We start from the raw sequence: 18803 nt of genomic DNA, 5'->3' as shown, positions 1-18803 counted from the left end.
GGTTTTCTGGAAGTGTTTATGTTGTTGCTTAGGACACCGATATTTAAACCTTCCCAAGCATAGGGGACACATCACATTGCTCTTCGAAGGGTTTAGCCCAGGGGTGCTCAACTCCAGTCTTCAAGCCCCCACCAACAGGTCTGGTTTTTGGGATATCCAAGCTTCAGCACAGGTGGCTCAATCAGAGAGCCACCTGTGCTGAAGCAGGGACTGATTGAGCCACCTGTGCTGAAGCTGGGATATCGTGAAAACCTGACCTGGTGGGGTGGCTTGAGGACTGGAGTAAACCCCCCTGGTTTAAGGCATGAGTCGGGAAGGTGTTGCTCATTTCGTTTGTGCCTGGGAAATGTCGCTACCGTGCTGCATAAAAAAGCCTTTGTGTGTCACTTGCTGGCTCGCAATAAACGACCCCACTGTCGGTTCACACGAGCCATTATGTCTGCCCAAAACAAGTAACCCGGGGCTTGGCAGCTAGAGGGGCTCAGACCGCCGGCCTTCCCTAGCTGTATTGTCACAGGTGCGCTGGCCCAGGCACCCACTGTAATGTGAACGCACGTTCTGCAGGGAAAGGAAACCCACACACAGCAAAGAGGAACAGAGCCATTTCTGCACACCCTGCCGTGTGTCCTGAAAATACATCAACACATTCCACCAACGAGTCAGTGTGTTCTTTGTAGGTATACTCTCTCCTGCGTACAGACATTTACGCCTTTATCCACTATGCAGTGAAGCTGCTTCCCAATGCAGCTCCGTTAAAATGATTAGGACAAAAGGCTTCACTAAAGCACTGGGAAAAGGCTTCACTAAAGCACTGGGAAAAGGCTTCACTAAAGCACTGGGAAAAGGCTTCACTAAAGCACTGGGAAAAGGCTTCACTAAAGCACTGGGAAAAGGCTTCACTAAAGCACTGGGAAAAGGCTTCACTAAAGCACTGGGAAAAGGCTTCACTAAAGCACTGGGAAAAGGCTTCACTAAAGCACTGGGAAAAGGCTTCACTAAAGCACTGGGAGTGACGAACTGTTTTCAATAAGAGAATCCTCTCTAGACAGGTTGAAAGAGACACAAAAGCAAAAATAGTCATCACTTTCTTGTTTCTGTGTTGAATATTCCTTCTTATTATAACTCGTTTGTGCTGCATTGTCAACTATTATTAGGAGTCATTAAGACATGATTTGTTTTGTATTAAGAATTGCGTTATTATAATTCATATGGACAAGAAGCACTTAGAATAAAAATGTGTTTGCGCTTAGGCGTCTTCAGCCAGTGCATTGCTGGTCCCTGCTAGGAAAGGGCTTCTGAAATTATTGTAGGCGCTTTAGGAGGCTGTCGGAGGCAAAAAGGCCCCTTTGGATGGAACCAATCTGTACTTTCCTGGGTGATCCGTAACACAACGCATACATAAAATTAGGTTTGTAAAGATATGTAAAGCGCCTTTACCTTACTTTAGGAGGCAGGAAACCCGTAGTGACATTAAATATCACCACAGCAGCGTCGTCTTACGTTGTAGTTAAAAAATTACAAAAATGAACGTTTGTTTATGAGAGTACAAGCACCGTTTGAATGTGTTGTTGTTGTCCATACTCAGACTTGGAGTGAACAGGGAATCTGTTTTTGAGTAAACTGAGGCCTGTGCCAGGGTTTGGAGCAAGGGACTGATCAGAACATTTCCTCTGTAGGAATAAAGTGCCGTTTGTTTACGTGAGAAGTTCATACATAGCGATTGGAAAGTTTCCCTCATGGGCAGGTCACCCATGCTCAGGATGGTCTGTAGGTTTTGAGTTCTCCCCTGTCTGAAATGGGCATTTCCACAAAGTTTCCCTCCTCTACATAACGAACAGCCTCCTCTTCACTTCCTCTGTCTCCATTCGCGTGCAAGGATAGAGGTGCTTGTTGGGTCTGCATCCAATGGAGACCCCAAGATAAGGGCATTGGAGGCCACTTTATAAAACACGTCTCATGAATAATTCTTGTGTAGAGTGTAACTGAAAGTGCAGGCGTATAAGAGGAAAACAAAACGAAGATTAAGTGATTATAAGGTGGGAAGGTCTTCCAGAAAGTGATTTTAACATATGTTTGCTGCAGCTTTAACCGAAACCCTGAGCCACATTGGCAGGAATCTGTTAAAGCCATTGGGTCTGCGGCCAAGGAGCTGCTTCAAAGTGTAATCGTGTTTTGACGCACAGTTGACTATTCCTGCTAATGCTTTAAACAGTGTTATGTCTTTCCCAGTTATTTGTCTAAGCCCAGTTCTTACTCAGTCTGTTGGAACAAGACTTGTGTGTGACAGGGCAGGGAGGGGGGAAAGGCAGAGCCCGAGTACCGACACAAGGCCCCATCCTACAGGAGCTGGCACCGATTCGCCCTCGGGCATCCATCACAAACACTGCACCTCAGCCAGTGCTGCCAGGAATCTCTCGCACCTGGTATTAAATCAGCCGGTGCCTTCCACCTCCTGCTGCCTGCAGTTACGCTCCACGCAGCCCAGTTGTACGCTTGTTATTGCAATTTTGTGGAGCTCTTTTGATTTACAGCTGTTTTTACGACCGTTGAGACGGCCACAAATTGAGGAAATCTCATAAAACAGAGAGCAAACGTCTCCTTCACAGCTCCGGCAGAGTTCTGGCAACGCTGCTTTATTCCACTGAGCAGGATGTGTAAACAATATTGAGTCCCCCGAGTGACTGTATCAGTACAGTTAAGTGGTAACAGCTTGAAAAATGCCTTTCCCCCGTATTAGAGGTAAAACTTTGAATGGGCCCCCAGGCTAAACTAAATTGGTGACATTTTGCAGAAGGAAGAAAGGGATAATCTTGTATGCATAAAAAAAGCAGAGGGCAGGAGCTGGAAAGATGACAAGGCGTAAGCTGAACTTGGGATAAGCCACGGGAAAGGAGCCAGCATTGGATGTGTCCGCTCTGTAATGGATCCTGTACGTTTCCTTCCAACGCTGCTTCTCTGAGCTTCCAAAACTCCTTTTATTGAGTGTCCGGGGACTCTGCTCTCCAAAAAAGGAGGTCCCCAAATTTATTCCGACCATCCCAAAGTAAGAGCAGGCTTATATTTTATGTGAGGTGATCTAGTGCTCCAGGCCCAGTATGTAAAGTGATTAAGACGCCCAGTTCCTGGAGACCTTGAACAAGTCGCTTTATCTCTTTGTGCCAGGGCCTACTGTCGTTATAAATTATGCCCTTATCCATTTCAGTGTGCAACTACAAATTACATTATAATTGGAATCACCCCCCAAGATCGTGAGACATTCCGGAGGGTGGTTGGGAAATAACACCATTGAGACAATTGTGAGGAACAGAACTGCCTTTTTTATCAGTCCTTCCTGCCAGGTCCTCCTTTTGTTATAGTGTGGTTTTAAGATTTGCTGCCCTGCTGCCTTGTCTCTCTCTCCCGAGTGCTGCTTCATTTGTAAGGTTTCTCAATGCTTCAGAGCAGAGTGATTGCTCTCTGTACAGACATACTGCGTGATAAAGGCCTTCTCCTCGCCCACTCTGATTAATCAGCTCCCATGCGGCCTGGACAGGGTGTTAATTTGGAGAAGCCGTGGACAGGCAGGCGTGATAAACCTAGGCAGCTGGTGTGCGTCGGCCGAGGAGGCGGGTGGGGAGAGACGGTCGAGGAGAGATGGAGGTTGGCGGGTGCAGCCAAGAAATATTTTGAAGCTGCAAATTTAGAACGTGCTTGAGAAACCTGTGAAATGGAGCGAGCAGAAGAGAAATATAGTGTTACTGCATACTGTAACTAACCGCTCTGTGCTTTCCCACAGCAACTTGGCTACTTGGGTTTACAGGTTAGAAAGCGTTACTGGAGCCCCAATAAATTACAATTCCCAAACCAAACCGCTAGCTAACCTGTCAGTTTTGGGGGTCTCCTTTCTAGAAGGCTGGGATTGTGCAGTAATGCTAGGCACAACTGTATATTGCAGCATTGTGTCTGGTTTTGGTGTTGCTGCTGTGTTTGTTTTTAAGTGGTGATTAGACACTGTGGCTCTTATTCTGTAATACAGGGTTTCCCAACGCCAGTCCTCAAGGGCCACCAAGTCAGGATATCCCTGCTTCAGCACAGGTGGCTCAATCAGTCCCTGCTTCAGCACAATTAAGCCACTGATTGAGCCACTTGTGCTGAAACACAGATATCCTTAAAACCTGACCTGTTGGGGGTTGTGGGGTCTTGAGGATTGGAGTTGAGATCTCCTGCTGTAACCTTTTCAGCCCTACAGCAGTTTAGAATAAAGGTGCAATTCTCCCTAATATGACCTATTTTATTTACTTATTTTTAATTAGGCTCAGTATGATGTCCTTTAAAACAGATTGCCGACATTATTGTTATTTCCTTTTCCTAGCTGTTTATAAAAAATAAAAATGTAATGTCCCAAAAAGGGCAGTAGTGTCTCCCCCTGGCAACCCTGCGGTTTATTCTCCGTTTCACCACCTTCCCACACAGCACAAAGTGCTTTTCCAAGCAGAGTGCACACTAGGTCTTCGCTCTGTTTTTTGCGGCATGCTGATGTCTCTGTGTGAGAAGGGTTTGGAAGCCATATTCTTTTGGGGTTTTGGGAATAAAATATCGTTTATAAAACCAGTGAGCAGGGGAAAAACGAACGGTGAAAAGGCATATCTTACTGCACAGTATTGGGAAGAAATCTTCCAGTAATAATACAAAATGCACATGCAGGGGGAACTGCCCCTTTAAACAATGGCTTTCAGCTCATTTCTGGGTGAATCTCTCCCCTCCTGCCTGGGTTTTTCACACCCTTCCTTCTTCGGCCTTGATTCAAACTCTTCCCTGGCACGCCGTCCCAATGATAAATGCAGGGGCCGCGCCAGCACCACAGTTGGGAGTCTCTTGCGCCTTGCCAAGTCCTGCCTGGCACGCTCTGCCGGTGCCTGGGATACTGCATGCTGACTTCAGCTGATGGAAACCAGGCCCTCAAGTGCGGATTCATGCCCACGGCCTTCAGGGAGAGCTTTGGTTAGTGCAAATGCCAAGCTCCGCCGGCTGGTTTAGTTTATACCCAGGAAGACTGACAAAAGCCTTTTTGTGGACATTCCTGTCTAAACATAGAAACTCCACTATGTGCAGGGAGCCTTGTGTATTAGAAACTACCCTGCTTATCTATGCAGCTACACTCAGAATAATAAAGCAACGTTACATTTGTAATGGTTGCAACCTATAGAAGGGCATAGTTACAGCACTAGGGAAAGGTTGGATATGGCAAGGAAAGTTTCACGGAGGAAAGCCAACGGAACCCCTGCCTTCAAATTGTGAGCACTCCTCTCCTTCATGCAAAGGGCTGGAGGTTTTCTTTGTCCACGTGACATTCTCCAGGGTGACGGTTATCAATGGTGTCCACATTGAGTTTTATGTACATATACATGTTACTCCAGTGTTGGTTATGATATACCCCATGTCCCCACATTTAGGAGATTTATCCAGGCACACTGATTTATACTCACCAGGCTAGATTACTTCTGTTCCTCTGTATTGGTTTTATATACCTCTCTAGACATTGTCAAAACACAGTTGAGCACCAATCTTTGGATTCTATCCTATTACTGTTTACAAAGATTGGATATGACCATGGAGCCTATTAAACCAAATTGAAATATGGAAATGGCCATTATATATTATGTATAACATCGTTTCTGCTTTGTAATGTCTGTGAGAGTATTGAATGACTGAGAATGGGAGCAGCCGTCTGCAGCAAGACTTTTAACACAAGAAACAAGATGTCATTATCCAGCGTGTTCATCCGTCAGTCCTTTATCCTAATGCTGTGTGTGTCTGTAAGGCAGAGTGGGCCAGTCCGGTGAATTCGTCCCTGTGCTATAATAAAACAAACACAAATCGGGGTCATATTTTGTTGGTGTTGGGTGTGTCCTGATCAGTAGCTCAACGTTGCACCCTTCAGGCTTGCACAAAAATAACTCTTCTGCTAAAGTTGGTACACTAAATATTTACTCAATAAATACAAGCACAAATACCGGACAATTTAAACTGATGGTGGTTCCTTTTCGGCACATTGTCTTAAAGCAATTTAGGCATCAGATCGATGAGATTGAGAAGGGATTCTTGTTTATGTTCTGTGTGGTTCTCTCCCAGTGATTAACTCTCTCCCCCCCCCCCCCATCTTTTTCTTTCTCTTTAGGGCTCTAATGTCGGCTCTGAAAAGCTGTTTTCTCCAGCCACCTCGACAGGTAAGCAAGACCAGGACAAATCCCTTTCAGATTCATGTACTCACTGATGGGATATTTAACCCTTTCGTCTTACCTTAGGGCAGGGATTCTAAACTCCAGTCCTCCAGACCAATCCTCAACAGGTAAGGTTTTCAGGATATCACTATTTCAGCACAGGTGTTGAAGTTTTCGATTGAGCCACCTGTGCTGGGGCAGGGTATACTGAAGACCTGACCTGTTGGGGGGGGTCTTGAGGACTGGAGTTGAGAAGCTCTCCCTTAGGGAGTTAAGGGGGTATTTTAGCGATGGTCGTGTTGCAGAATATATGGGAGTAAACTTCACCAAGAAGCTGTCACACTCTGGACTATTGTCAGAACCTGAAAGCAAATGTCGAGTGCATTGATAACCTAACGCTGGTCCAAGTGGCTACTGACACATTGATTCAGTCTTTACTTTTAAAGGTTAACTCGCCTCACATAACCGGATGCAGTCTGCGTGATTCCTCTTAATGATAGAGAATGTATTGGTTAGTGACTGTAACAGTGATGTAACATACCAAGGACAGGATGATCATATGGATAATGAAGTCTGTATCACTTGGTTACTCCTCCAGGGTATCTGTCTATTGAAGTGTGTTACATTAGTGAGTGATCCTCATGCATTAACTGTCTAGTCGTTCCCCTTTGGATGGTGATATTATGGAGCTTTGATGCTTTACATTCTCAATAATAATTCTAATAACATTATTATATTCCCATTACGTCTTACTTTAGCAGCATCCATGCATGTGGAATTGTGGCTTTTTATTCCTGGTGCTCTTGCCTGCATCAAAATGCAAAGACTCACAATAAGAGAGAGTCCTTCCGCGCTGGGCGGGATTGTAGTAATACAGGGGATGAACCAGGAGAAAAGACAACCTTAAAGCACATCTCTCTTTAATGTATCGTACCTTTTGGTCCTTGCTGGGACCAGTCTCTGCATTGTAACCTCCATATGTAGCCGGAACAGAATAGTGAGGCAGTTACTATGACCTGATTTGAGATGCGAAATCAGAGGCGCAGCGAGATACGGTGATTTCCCCCAAATCACAAAGGTGTGGAGAATGTGGTAGGGAGCGGATTAGCAGTTTTAGCCCATTGTATATCCAGGTTTAAAATGCCTCGTTTGTGTCAGTTTAACAGGAAATCCACACTTATTAGTGTTACATTTCTATGTGTTACTCTTTCTGACCATCTCCTCCCCTCTCTGCCCAGCACCTCCTCCCCTCTGCCCAGCACCTCCCCTCTCTGCCCACCTCCTCCTCCCCTCTCTGCCCGCCACCTCCTCCTCCCCTCTCTGCCCGCCACCTCCTCCTCCCCTCTCTGCTCAGCACCTCCTCCTCCCCTCTCTGCCCAGCACCTCCTTTCCTCCCCTCTGCCCAGCACCTCCTCCCCTCTCTGCCCACCTCCTCCTCCCCTCTCAGCCCACCTTCTCCCCTCTCTACCCGCCACCTCCGCCTCCCCTCTCTGCTCAACACCTCCTCCTCCCCTCTCTGCCCAGCACCTCCTCTCCTCCCCTCTGCCCAGCACCTCCGTCCCTCTCTGCCCAGCACCTCCTTCCCTCTCTGCCCAGCAGCTCCTCCCCTCTCTCCACCTCCCCCCCCTTCTGTCCAGCACCTCCTCCCCTCTCTGTCCTCTCCCCCTCTCCCGCCCGTGTCCCTCTGATGCTCAGAGTCCCTGCGGGTGATCAGTAGTCTGACAGGACATCAATTACAGAGTGTCATTGGATGTCCTGCAGCACAGCAGGGCCTCCCACACACAGGGAAGAGCTGTTTGCATTGTGTGTAACCCCCTGACAGGTCAGCAGGGAAAGGGGAAGAGGCCACTGACCCCTGGGTCAAACGGCTTCTGTTTGAGCCTGATCAACAGCATCACTGTCCTTCTGCTTTCTAATGTGCACTCCGCAACAGTACAGAGAGAAAAGGGCAAGCCCAGGCATTAACCCTGCCACCCCCAGATCCAGTGCTATAAGATATACACAGAATTGGACTATGAGAACCTCACCAAAACATTGTTCATTGATTTATTTATACTAATGTTGCCTTGTTTCCAACACGAGCACACATTTTTTTATTTTTTTTTTATCGTTCACTATATTCATGTTCATACTTTTGGAGAATCTGAATAATGTGAAGGAGGTGCTCGGGGAGGACTCCGAAAACAGTAACTCTGACTTTAAGGCAGGGGGGAGCCTGGTGCAAATCCCTTTATCTCCCCGTGCCTCAGGCACCCACATTAGATGTAAGCTCTTCAGGGCCTGGATGCAAAAGTCTCTGTATAGCACCGAGTACACTGTTGGTGCTATATAAGAAAACTAAATATTATTACCAGGAACTGGTTAACACTCTGCCTCAACAGGGCATGAAACCCAGATGTGAAGGTGTTTTTGCAGGACCCTTCCCCCTTGATGTCACTGAGGGATCTGTAATTTCTCCCTTTTCCCAGTAACCCCCTCCCCTTATCCGGATCGGTCAATAGCAGAGTGATAAGCGCGGCTAATCCCCCTGCTGCTGCTGCAGTATTCCGGGCAGCAGGGCGCGCATTGATTTTCAGATTAGTGTTTTCAGAAGTGCCAAATCTCGTTCTGCTTATGAAAGGACATTGCTGTAATACGGGGGGGGGGGGGGCAGTAGGGAGATAACAGCCCAGTCCCATTCAGCATGTTACAAATGGTGGAGTGTTAACCCCTTCGCTTCTGGGAGCATGGAAGGCCTGAATAGACAGCGCTCCGTCATGTGACTTTTCAACAACGCAATAGAATAAAATAACCCATCCATATAAAGCCGCCTCTAATGTCTGTTAATTTCGTTTCCTTTAAGGGACATAAAGAGCTTAACATTTAGGCCCCAGAGCAGTGAAAGGGTTAACGCTGTCTTGACTCCCTGCCGTATACTGATACCCAGCTAAGACTGTTGCCATGGCAACAGGATGTATGGGACACTCACCCTACAAATCAAGGGTCTTAATTAGCAGCCGGTAGCTCATCCCCTCTTGCCGTTCATGTTACAGACCTTTATTGTAGTAACATTTGTCGTATTCTTTTCAGCCCTTGCCTCAAAAAGGAGAGATAATGATCCTACTAAGCCAGATCTAAACAGCAGCCCAGCTTTGCTCTCCAAACACCTATTTTTTTTTGTGTTGCTTTTCTCATTCTTCATTGTGAAATCCGGCAGCAGGACTCCCGTTTCCAACAAAAAGGGAAAAAACACGAGTCTCTTCAAAATTGCCTCTCTTTAACTCATCCCTCATCAGTATAACTCTGTTGTTTCTGCTGCATTCTTACATCAAGTTGGGGATTAGCTCTTCACAAAAGCAGTTTCAATTCTAATCCGTGACGTGGACTTTGTTTAGTTATTGAAGAAGAGTTCATCACCACACACACACTAATCTCAGGGGTTGTCACCACACACATATACACACACACACACACACACACACACACACACACACACCAATCTCTTGGTCTGTCACTATATATGTGTGTATATATATATCCAGTGTTCGACAAACCTATACATTTGCTCGCCCCGGGCGAGTGGCTTTAACCTTGTGGCGAGCTCCTATTGGCCCAAGCAGCACACGTGTAGTACTAGTTGGCGAGTAGATTTTTTTGTTCGGCGAGTAGATTTTTTGGTGATTTGTCGACCACTGTATATATCTATATATCTAGTTGATATATATATTTCTCGTTGATAGTTAAGGAGCTCGATATTAGTGGTGTGATGTCTGCTCACGTAGTGTGTGTCCTTTACCCTTCATTGTGTCGGCGTTCCTCAGCGCTTGTTGTAGTCTATATACCCCAATCTCGGGGTCCATCACCACACACACATTTATAACAATCTTACAGACACCCTACACAGACACGCCCCCCCTCCCCCCTCCCTCACACCAACATCTCTGCCCTGCTTGTTGAGGGCACACAATAGAAGTCTGTTCTCCGCGCTCACACAGAGTGTGCAGTGACAGGCACAGAAATCAGGAATATCCAAAGAAGCATGACAGTAGCCTGGAAAATATTATTAGTAACCGTTCCCTAATAGCAGAACTCGCCCACCCATCAGCTGTGCTCTGCCATCCCTGATGCTCCTACTTCTTATGTATCTTATGTGCAAGTCGTTTTAGGGCTGTTATATACAGGATGCGGCCGTGCGTTCCTATGCGAACGCGCGTGCACGTGCCGCATGCTTTTCCTGTATATAGTGCCGGGAGCTGCAGGTAATGTATATATCTGTGTGTGTATTTTTTTTTTTTTACTTCTGCAATTATTTACACACACACACACACACACACACACACACACACACACACACACACACACACACACACACACACACACACACACACACACACACACACACACACACACACACACACACACACACACACACACACACACACACACACACCAATACATAAATTTGAGCGCAGGCAGCGGCGCGAATAGATGAATCCCTTCATCTTCGCCGCTGTCTGTCGGCTCCCCTCTCCCTGCCGTGCGCGCGCGGCCCTTCTATAGAAAGGCTGACTAACGTCAGCCAACTAAAAATCTGCGCGCACAGTGTAGCGCGCGCCCGCCACTATAAAATGGGCCTTAGTCCCCAGCACTGGCACTTCTCCCAGGGTTACCTGTAGGACCGGAGTTCCTGTGTGTGCATCATATCCGCATCCCCTGTATTGCACACGTGCTGCTTATACTGCAGTGCACAAGGGATATAGTCTGTTCTGTTTAAGCATAGCACAACAGCAAGCTGAGTTTTTCAGGCACTGGAGACAGACTTTTATTTTTAATGATAATATATATACATAATTCTGCAGCATGATTTGTGGTATTGAAAAGCTCGGTTAACAGGAAATCCAGTAGTGTATAAAATAATGGTATATACAAATCGGGCCAGGTCCCTGTCTCTCCACAACTCCCAGTGCGCATTCTATGTGGGTATCACTGCGGATGACTACTTGTGACTCACTCCTAGGCCTTTAGTCGCTGCACTGTGAAGCAGTTTCCCCTTTGTTCAGGAAGATTCCAGCGTCATTCAAGTAGATGGACTGACAACCTTCCCAAGCAAAGTGATGAGAGCTTCACAGCATGTTAAATAGAGGTCATCTTTAAACCAGCAGTGCTTTTTGAACTTACAACAAGCAGCTGTTAAAAAGTGGATGGCTTCTATGGGTGGTTTTTAGTGTATTTTTGTAGGAGAGAAGGCAGGGGTGCACAACTCCAGTCCTAAAGCCCCCTCCCCCCCCCCTTCAGCACAGGTGCTCATTCAGTCCCTGCTTCAGTACAAGTGGCTCATTTAGACTTCAACTGCGCCTCTTATTGAGCCACCTGTGCTGAAGCTGGAATATCCTGAAAACCTGACCCGTTGGAGGGGCTTTATGACCAGAGTTGAGAACCCCTAAGATAGACCGGCATTGATTCAGTTTCAGAAGTTAACAGATGACCTTACAGATGTCAAGAGCTCACCGTTGTGATTGATTATTTGTTGAGGGAAAGGAGCTAAGCACAAGAACCGGGAGATGCCTGCTCCTGGCAATACGGCTGCGGGCTGGAGTCATCACAGCAAGAAGTACGGATTGTCTGTGTAGCCTCTGGAAATGAAAGGGGAGTGTGATCTTATCCAGATAATGCAGAGATGTGGGGGTCAGCGGTGGGTGCACTGTATGTCCAGGAGGATAGGTGAGAGGCAGAGCGCTTTCTGCCCCTAATGTCTATAGGAGGGTAAGTGGTTTGTGCACTTGAAGTGTCTTTGTGGGAGTGAGAGAAAAGTGCATCACAGAGTATGAGGGGAGTATCTGGTATTACGCAGGGCAGGGTATAAGAGGAATATCTGGTATCATGCGGAGTACCTGGTTTTACACAAGGCAGAGTATGAGCAGTATGTGGTATTACACAGAGCAGAGTATGTGGTATTACGCAGAGCAGCATGAGATATTACACAGGGTATACGACCAGCATGTGGTATTACAAAGAGCAGGGTATAAGAGCAGCATGAGGTATTAGACAGAGCAGGGTATAAGAGCAGCATGTGTTATTACGCAGTGTATAAGAGCAGCATGTGTTATTACGCAGGGTATAAGAGCAGCATGTGGTATTACGCAGGGTATAAGAGCAGCATGAGGTATTACACAGAGCAGGGTATAAGAGCAGCATGTGGTATTACACAGAGCAGGGTATAAGAGCAGCATGTGGTATTACGCAGAGCAGGGTATAAGAGCAGCATGTGGTATTACACAGAGCAGGTTATAAGAGCAGCATGTGGTATTACGCAGGGTATAAGAGCAGCATGTGGTATTACCAGAGCAGGGTATAAGAGCAGCATGTGGTATTACGCAGAGCAGGGTATAAGAGCAGCATGTGGTATTAAACAGAGCAGGGTATAAGAGCAGCATGTGGTATTACGCAGAGCAGGGTATAAGAGCAGCATGTGGTATTACACAGAGCAGGGTATAAGAGCAGCATGTGGTATTACACAGAGCAGGGTATAAGAGCAGCATGTGGTATTACACAGAGCAGGGTATAAGAGCAGCATGTGGTATTACGCAGGGTATAAGAGCAGCATGTGGTATTACACAGAGCAGGGTATAAGAGCAGCATGTGGTATTACGCAGAGCAGGGTATAAGAGCAGCATGTGGTATTACACAGAGCAGGGTATAAGAGCAGCATGTGGTATTACATAGAGCAGGGTATAAGAGCAGCATGTGGTATTACGCCGGGTATAAGAGCAGCATGTGGTATTACACAGAGCAGGGTATAAGAGCAGTATATGGTATTACACAGAGCAGGGTATAAGAGCAGCATGAGGTATTACACAGAGCAGGGTATAAGAGCAGCATGTGGTATTACGCCGGGTATAAGAGCAGCATGTGGTATTACGCAGAGCAGGGTATAAGAGCAGCATGTGGTATTACACAGAGCAGGGTATAAGAGCAGCATGTGGTATTACACAGAGCAGGGTATAAGAGCAGCATGAGGTATTACACAGAGCAGGGTATAAGAGCAGCATGAGGTATTACGCCGGGTATAAGAGCAACATGAGGTATTACACAGAGCAGGGTATAAGAGCAGCATGAGGTATTACACAGAGCAGGGTATAAGAGCAGCATGTGGTATTACGCAGAGCAGGGTATAAGAGCAGCATGAGGTATTACACAGAGCAGGGTATAAGAGCAGCATGAGGTATTACACAGAGCAGGGTATAAGAGCAGCATGTGGTATTACGCCGGGTATAAGAGCAGCATGTGGTATTACGCAGAGCAGGGTATAAGAGCAGCATGAGGTATTACACAGAGCAGGGTATAAGAGCAGCATGAGGTATTACGCAGAGCAGGGTATAAGAGCAGCATGTGGTATTACGCAGAGCAGGGTATAAGAGCAGCATGTGGTATTACATAGAGCAGGGTATAAGAGCAGCATGTGGTATTACGCAGAGCAGGGTATAAGAGCAGCATGTGGTATTACGCAGAGCAGGGTATAAGAGCAGCATGTGGTATTACACAGAGCAGGGTATAAGAGCAGCATGTGGTATTACGCAGAGCAGGGTATAAGAGCAGCATGTGGTATTACACAGAGCAGGGTATAAGAGCAGCATGTGGTATTACACAGAGCAGGGTATAAGAGCAGCATGTGGTATTACACAGAGCAGGGTATAAGAGCAGCATGTGGTATTACACAGAGCAGGGTATAAGAGCAGCATGTGGTATTACACAGAGCAGGGTATAAGAGCAGCATGTGGTATTACGCAGAGCAGGGTATAAGAGCAGCATGTGGTATTACGCCGGGTATAAGAGCAGCATGTGGTATTACACAGAGCAGGGTATAAGAGCAGCATGTGGTATTACACAGAGCAGGGTATAAGAGCAGCATGTGTATTACCAGAGCAGGGTATAAGAGCAGCATGTGGTATTACGCAGAGCAGGGTATAAGAGCAGCATGTGGTATTACACAGAGCAGGGTATAAGAGCAGCATGTGGTATTACGCAGAGCAGGGTATAAGAGCAGCATGTGGTATTACACAGAGCAGGGTATAAGAGCAGCATGTGGTATTACACAGAGCAGGGTATAAGAGCAGCATGTGGTATTACGCAGAGCAGGGTATAAGAGCAGCATGAGGTATTACACAGAGCAGGGTATAAGAGCAGCATGTGGTATTACGCAGAGCAGGGTATAAGAGCAGCATGTGGTATTACACAGAGCAGGGTATAAGAGCAGCATGTGGTATTACACAGGGTATAAGAGCAGCATGTGGTATTACGCAGGGTATAAGAGCAGCATGTGGTATTACACAGAGCAGGGTATAAGAGCAGCATGTGGTATTACACAGAGCAGGGTATAAGAGCAGCATGTGGTATTACACAGAGCAGGGTATAAGAGCAGCATGTGGTATTACGCAGAGCAGGGTATAAGAGCAGCATGTGGTATTACACAGAGCAGGGTATAAGAGCAGCATGAGGTATTACATAGAGCAGGGTATAAGAGCAGCATGTGGTATTACACAGAGCAGGGTATAAGAGCAGCATGTGGTATTACACAGAGCAGGGTATAAGAGCAGCATGTGGTATTACACAGAGCAGGGTATAAGAGCAGCATGTGGTATTACGCAGAGCAGGGTATAAGAGCAGCATGTGGTATTACACAGAGCAGGGTATAAGAGCAGCATGAGGTATTACATAGAGCAGGGTATAAGAGCAGCATGTGGTATTACACAGAGCAGGGTATAAGAGCAGCATGTGGTATTACGCAGAGCAGGGTATAAGAGCAGCATGTGGTATTACACAGAGCAGGGTATAAGAGCAGCATGTGGTATTACGCAGAGCAGGGTATAAGAGCAGCATGTGGTATTACACAGAGCAGGGTATAAGAGCAGCATGTGGTATTACACAGAGCAGGGTATAAGAGCAGCATGTGGTATTACACAGAGCAGGGTATAAGAGCAGCATGTGGTATTACACAGAGCAGGGTATAAGAGCAGCATGTGGTATTACACAGAGCAGGGTATAAGAGCAGCATGTGGTATTACACAGAGCAGGGTATAAGAGCAGCATGTGGTATTACACAGAGCAGGGTATAAGAGCAGCATGTGGTATTACACAGAGCAGGGTATAAGAGCAGCATGTGGTATTACACAGAGCAGGGTATAAGAGCAGCATGTGGTATTACGCAGAGCAGGGTATAAGAGCAGCATGTGGTATTACACAGAGCAGGGTATAAGAGCAGCATGTGGTATTACGCAGAGCAGGGTATAAGAGCAGCATGTGGTATTACGCAGAGCAGGGTATAAGAGCAGCATGTGGTATTACGCAGGGTATAAGAGCAGCATGTGGTATTACGCAGAGCAGGGTATAAGAGCAGCATGTGGTATTACGCAGAGCAGGGTATAAGAGCAGCATGAGGTATTACACAGAGCAGGGTATAAGAGCAGCATGTGGTATTACACAGAGCAGGGTATAAGAGCAGCATGTGGTATTACGCAGAGCAGGGTATAAGAGCAGCATGTGGTATTACATAGAGCAGGGTATAAGAGCAGCATGTGGTATTACACAGAGCAGGGTATAAGAGCAGCATGTGGTATTACGCAGAGCAGGGTATAAGAGCAGCATGTGGTATTACACAGGGTATAAGAGCAGCATGTGGTATTACACAGAGCAGGGTATAAGAGCAGCATGAGGTATTACACAGAGCAGGGTATAAGAGCAGCATGTGGTATTACACAGAGCAGGGTATAAGAGCAGCATGTGGTATTACGCAGAGCAGGGTATAAGAGCAGCATGTGGTATTACACAGAGCAGGGTATAAGAGCAGCATGTGGTATTACGCAGAGCAGGGTATAAGAGCAGCATGTGGTATTACACAGAGCAGGGTATAAGAGCAGCATGTGGTATTACACAGAGCAGGGTATAAGAGCAGCATGTGGTATTACGCAGAGCAGGGTATAAGAGCAGCATGAGGTATTACACAGAGCAGGGTATAAGAGCAGCATGTGGTATTACGCAGAGCAGGGTATAAGAGCAGCATGTGGTATTACACAGAGCAGGGTATAAGAGCAGCATGTGGTATTACACAGGGTATAAGAGCAGCATGTGGTATTACGCAGGGTATAAGAGCAGCATGTGGTATTACACAGAGCAGGGTATAAGAGCAGCATGTGGTATTACACAGAGCAGGGTATAAGAGCAGCATGTGGTATTACACAGAGCAGGGTATAAGAGCAGCATGTGGTATTACGCAGAGCAGGGTATAAGAGCAGCATGTGGTATTACACAGAGCAGGGTATAAGAGCAGCATGAGGTATTACATAGAGCAGGGTATAAGAGCAGCATGTGGTATTACACAGAGCAGGGTATAAGAGCAGCATGTGGTATTACACAGAGCAGGGTATAAGAGCAGCATGTGGTATTACACAGAGCAGGGTATAAGAGCAGCATGTGGTATTACGCAGAGCAGGGTATAAGAGCAGCATGTGGTATTACACAGAGCAGGGTATAAGAGCAGCATGAGGTATTACATAGAGCAGGGTATAAGAGCAGCATGTGGTATTACACAGAGCAGGGTATAAGAGCAGCATGTGGTATTACGCAGAGCAGGGTATAAGAGCAGCATGTGGTATTACACAGAGCAGGGTATAAGAGCAGCATGTGGTATTACGCAGAGCAGGGTATAAGAGCAGCATGTGGTATTACACAGAGCAGGGTATAAGAGCAGCATGTGGTATTACACAGAGCAGGGTATAAGAGCAGCATGTGGTATTACACAGAGCAGGGTATAAGAGCAGCATGTGGTATTACACAGAGCAGGGTATAAGAGCAGCATGTGGTATTACACAGAGCAGGGTATAAGAGCAGCATGTGGTATTACACAGAGCAGGGTATAAGAGCAGCATGTGGTATTACACAGAGCAGGGTATAAGAGCAGCATGTGGTATTACACAGAGCAGGGTATAAGAGCAGCATGTGGTATTACACAGAGCAGGGTATAAGAGCAGCATGTGGTATTACGCAGAGCAGGGTATAAGAGCAGCATGTGGTATTACACAGAGCAGGGTATAAGAGCAGCATGTGGTATTACGCAGAGCAGGGTATAAGAGCAGCATGTGGTATTACGCAGAGCAGGGTATAAGAGCAGCATGTGGTATTACGCAGGGTATAAGAGCAGCATGTGGTATTACGCAGAGCAGGGTATAAGAGCAGCATGTGGTATTACGCAGAGCAGGGTATAAGAGCAGCATGAGGTATTACACAGAGCAGGGTATAAGAGCAGCATGTGGTATTACACAGAGCAGGGTATAAGAGCAGCATGTGGTATTACGCAGAGCAGGGTATAAGAGCAGCATGTGGTATTACATAGAGCAGGGTATAAGAGCAGCATGTGGTATTACACAGAGCAGGGTATAAGAGCAGCATGTGGTATTACGCAGAGCAGGGTATAAGAGCAGCATGTGGTATTACACAGGGTATAAGAGCAGCATGTGGTATTACACAGAGCAGGGTATAAGAGCAGCATGAGGTATTACACAGAGCAGGGTATAAGAGCAGCATGTGGTATTACACAGAGCAGGGTATAAGAGCAGCATGTGGTATTACACAGGGTATAAGAGCAGCATGTGGTATTACACAGAGCAGGGTATAAGAGCAGCATGTGGTATTACACAGAGCAGGGTATAAGAGCAGCATGTGGTATTACACAGGGTATAAGAGCAGCATGTGGTATTACACAGAGCAGGGTATAAGAGCAGCATGTGGTATTACACAGGGTATAAGAGCAGCATGTGGTATTACACAGTGTGATGGTGTCGGTGTGGGCAGCTCCTCAGCAAGCCCTAAATAATAGGCAGCTGCATTACGCTGAACAGTAATTGCTTGTGGAGGTTTGCTGCTATCGATCTGTTGGTGGGGGCTCTGTGTGAGCAGTAAGGCCGTGTTCATGATTTAATTGCTGTGATTAATAACTCACTCAGAGGGCTGGATGACAATCAATATGAATAGTAAGTGACAGCAGGCAAACCCTACTCCTTTCTCCCCTCCGCTCCCCCGACGTTTTGTGGTTAGCTTTGCCTCGCTTGCCAGCACTTCGGTACATGGTTAATGTCTCAGCTGCTGGAGGTGTGTGGGGGGGCAGGGGGCTCGCTCAGACATACCCACAGACAGACCCTCTAGCAACTAACAAGTTAAAGGGACAGTAAACTAAGGAGCTGTAGAGCAGGGCCAAAAACCCTATGTTGCCCATTTCCCAGTCACTGCAACAGCAGAGACCCTGCCTGTGTTAACATACATACATTACCTACATAAAAACATGCATGCCTACATACACACGGATACACGCATGCATACACACACAACCTAGCACAGACTTAAAAATGCAGACAAAAGCGCTGCTTGCAATGTATATTCCTGTTTATTGCATAATGGGTGAATAGGCATGAGTCTTATCTATGCAGATACACTGCGCGCGCATGAAACATGTATGTCTGTACAGTACATCAGTTCTAGCTGAAGAAGCCTGATTTCTTCGATACAATTATTCTAATGCGTATCTCCCTGGGTATAATAAATCCCTGTATGTATATAACTGTCAAATGAGTCATC

The 18803-nt window shown here is 46.5% G+C and overlaps 1 protein-coding gene and 1 long non-coding RNA gene across 13 annotated transcripts in view; one reads left to right on the top strand and one right to left on the bottom strand.

Annotated features, from left to right (window-relative positions):
• Positions 1-18803, top strand: part of FBRSL1 (fibrosin like 1) — a 425112-nt gene that overhangs the window by 378563 nt on the left and 27746 nt on the right. For all 10 annotated transcript variants that reach the window (XM_075568613.1, XM_075568607.1, XM_075568608.1 and 7 more), the window contains one exon: positions 6158-6206. In XM_075568613.1, the coding sequence (XP_075424728.1) occupies positions 6158-6206 (49 nt within the window). The remainder of the gene's footprint in view (positions 1-6157; positions 6207-18803) is intronic.
• The window catches only part of LOC142464928 (uncharacterized), a 66323-nt gene continuing 53010 nt past the window's right edge, over positions 5491-18803 (bottom strand). For all 3 annotated transcript variants that reach the window (XR_012787755.1, XR_012787756.1, XR_012787754.1), the window contains 2 exons: positions 6657-6689; positions 5491-5835 (listed from right to left, as the gene is read on the bottom strand). This is a non-coding gene — a long non-coding RNA (uncharacterized LOC142464928). The remainder of the gene's footprint in view (positions 5836-6656; positions 6690-18803) is intronic.

This window comes from Ascaphus truei, chromosome 13 (assembly GCF_040206685.1).
Source record: "Ascaphus truei isolate aAscTru1 chromosome 13, aAscTru1.hap1, whole genome shotgun sequence".
Lineage (NCBI taxonomy): Eukaryota > Metazoa > Chordata > Amphibia > Anura > Ascaphidae > Ascaphus > Ascaphus truei.
This window is presented reverse-complemented; position numbering and strand designations above follow the sequence as displayed.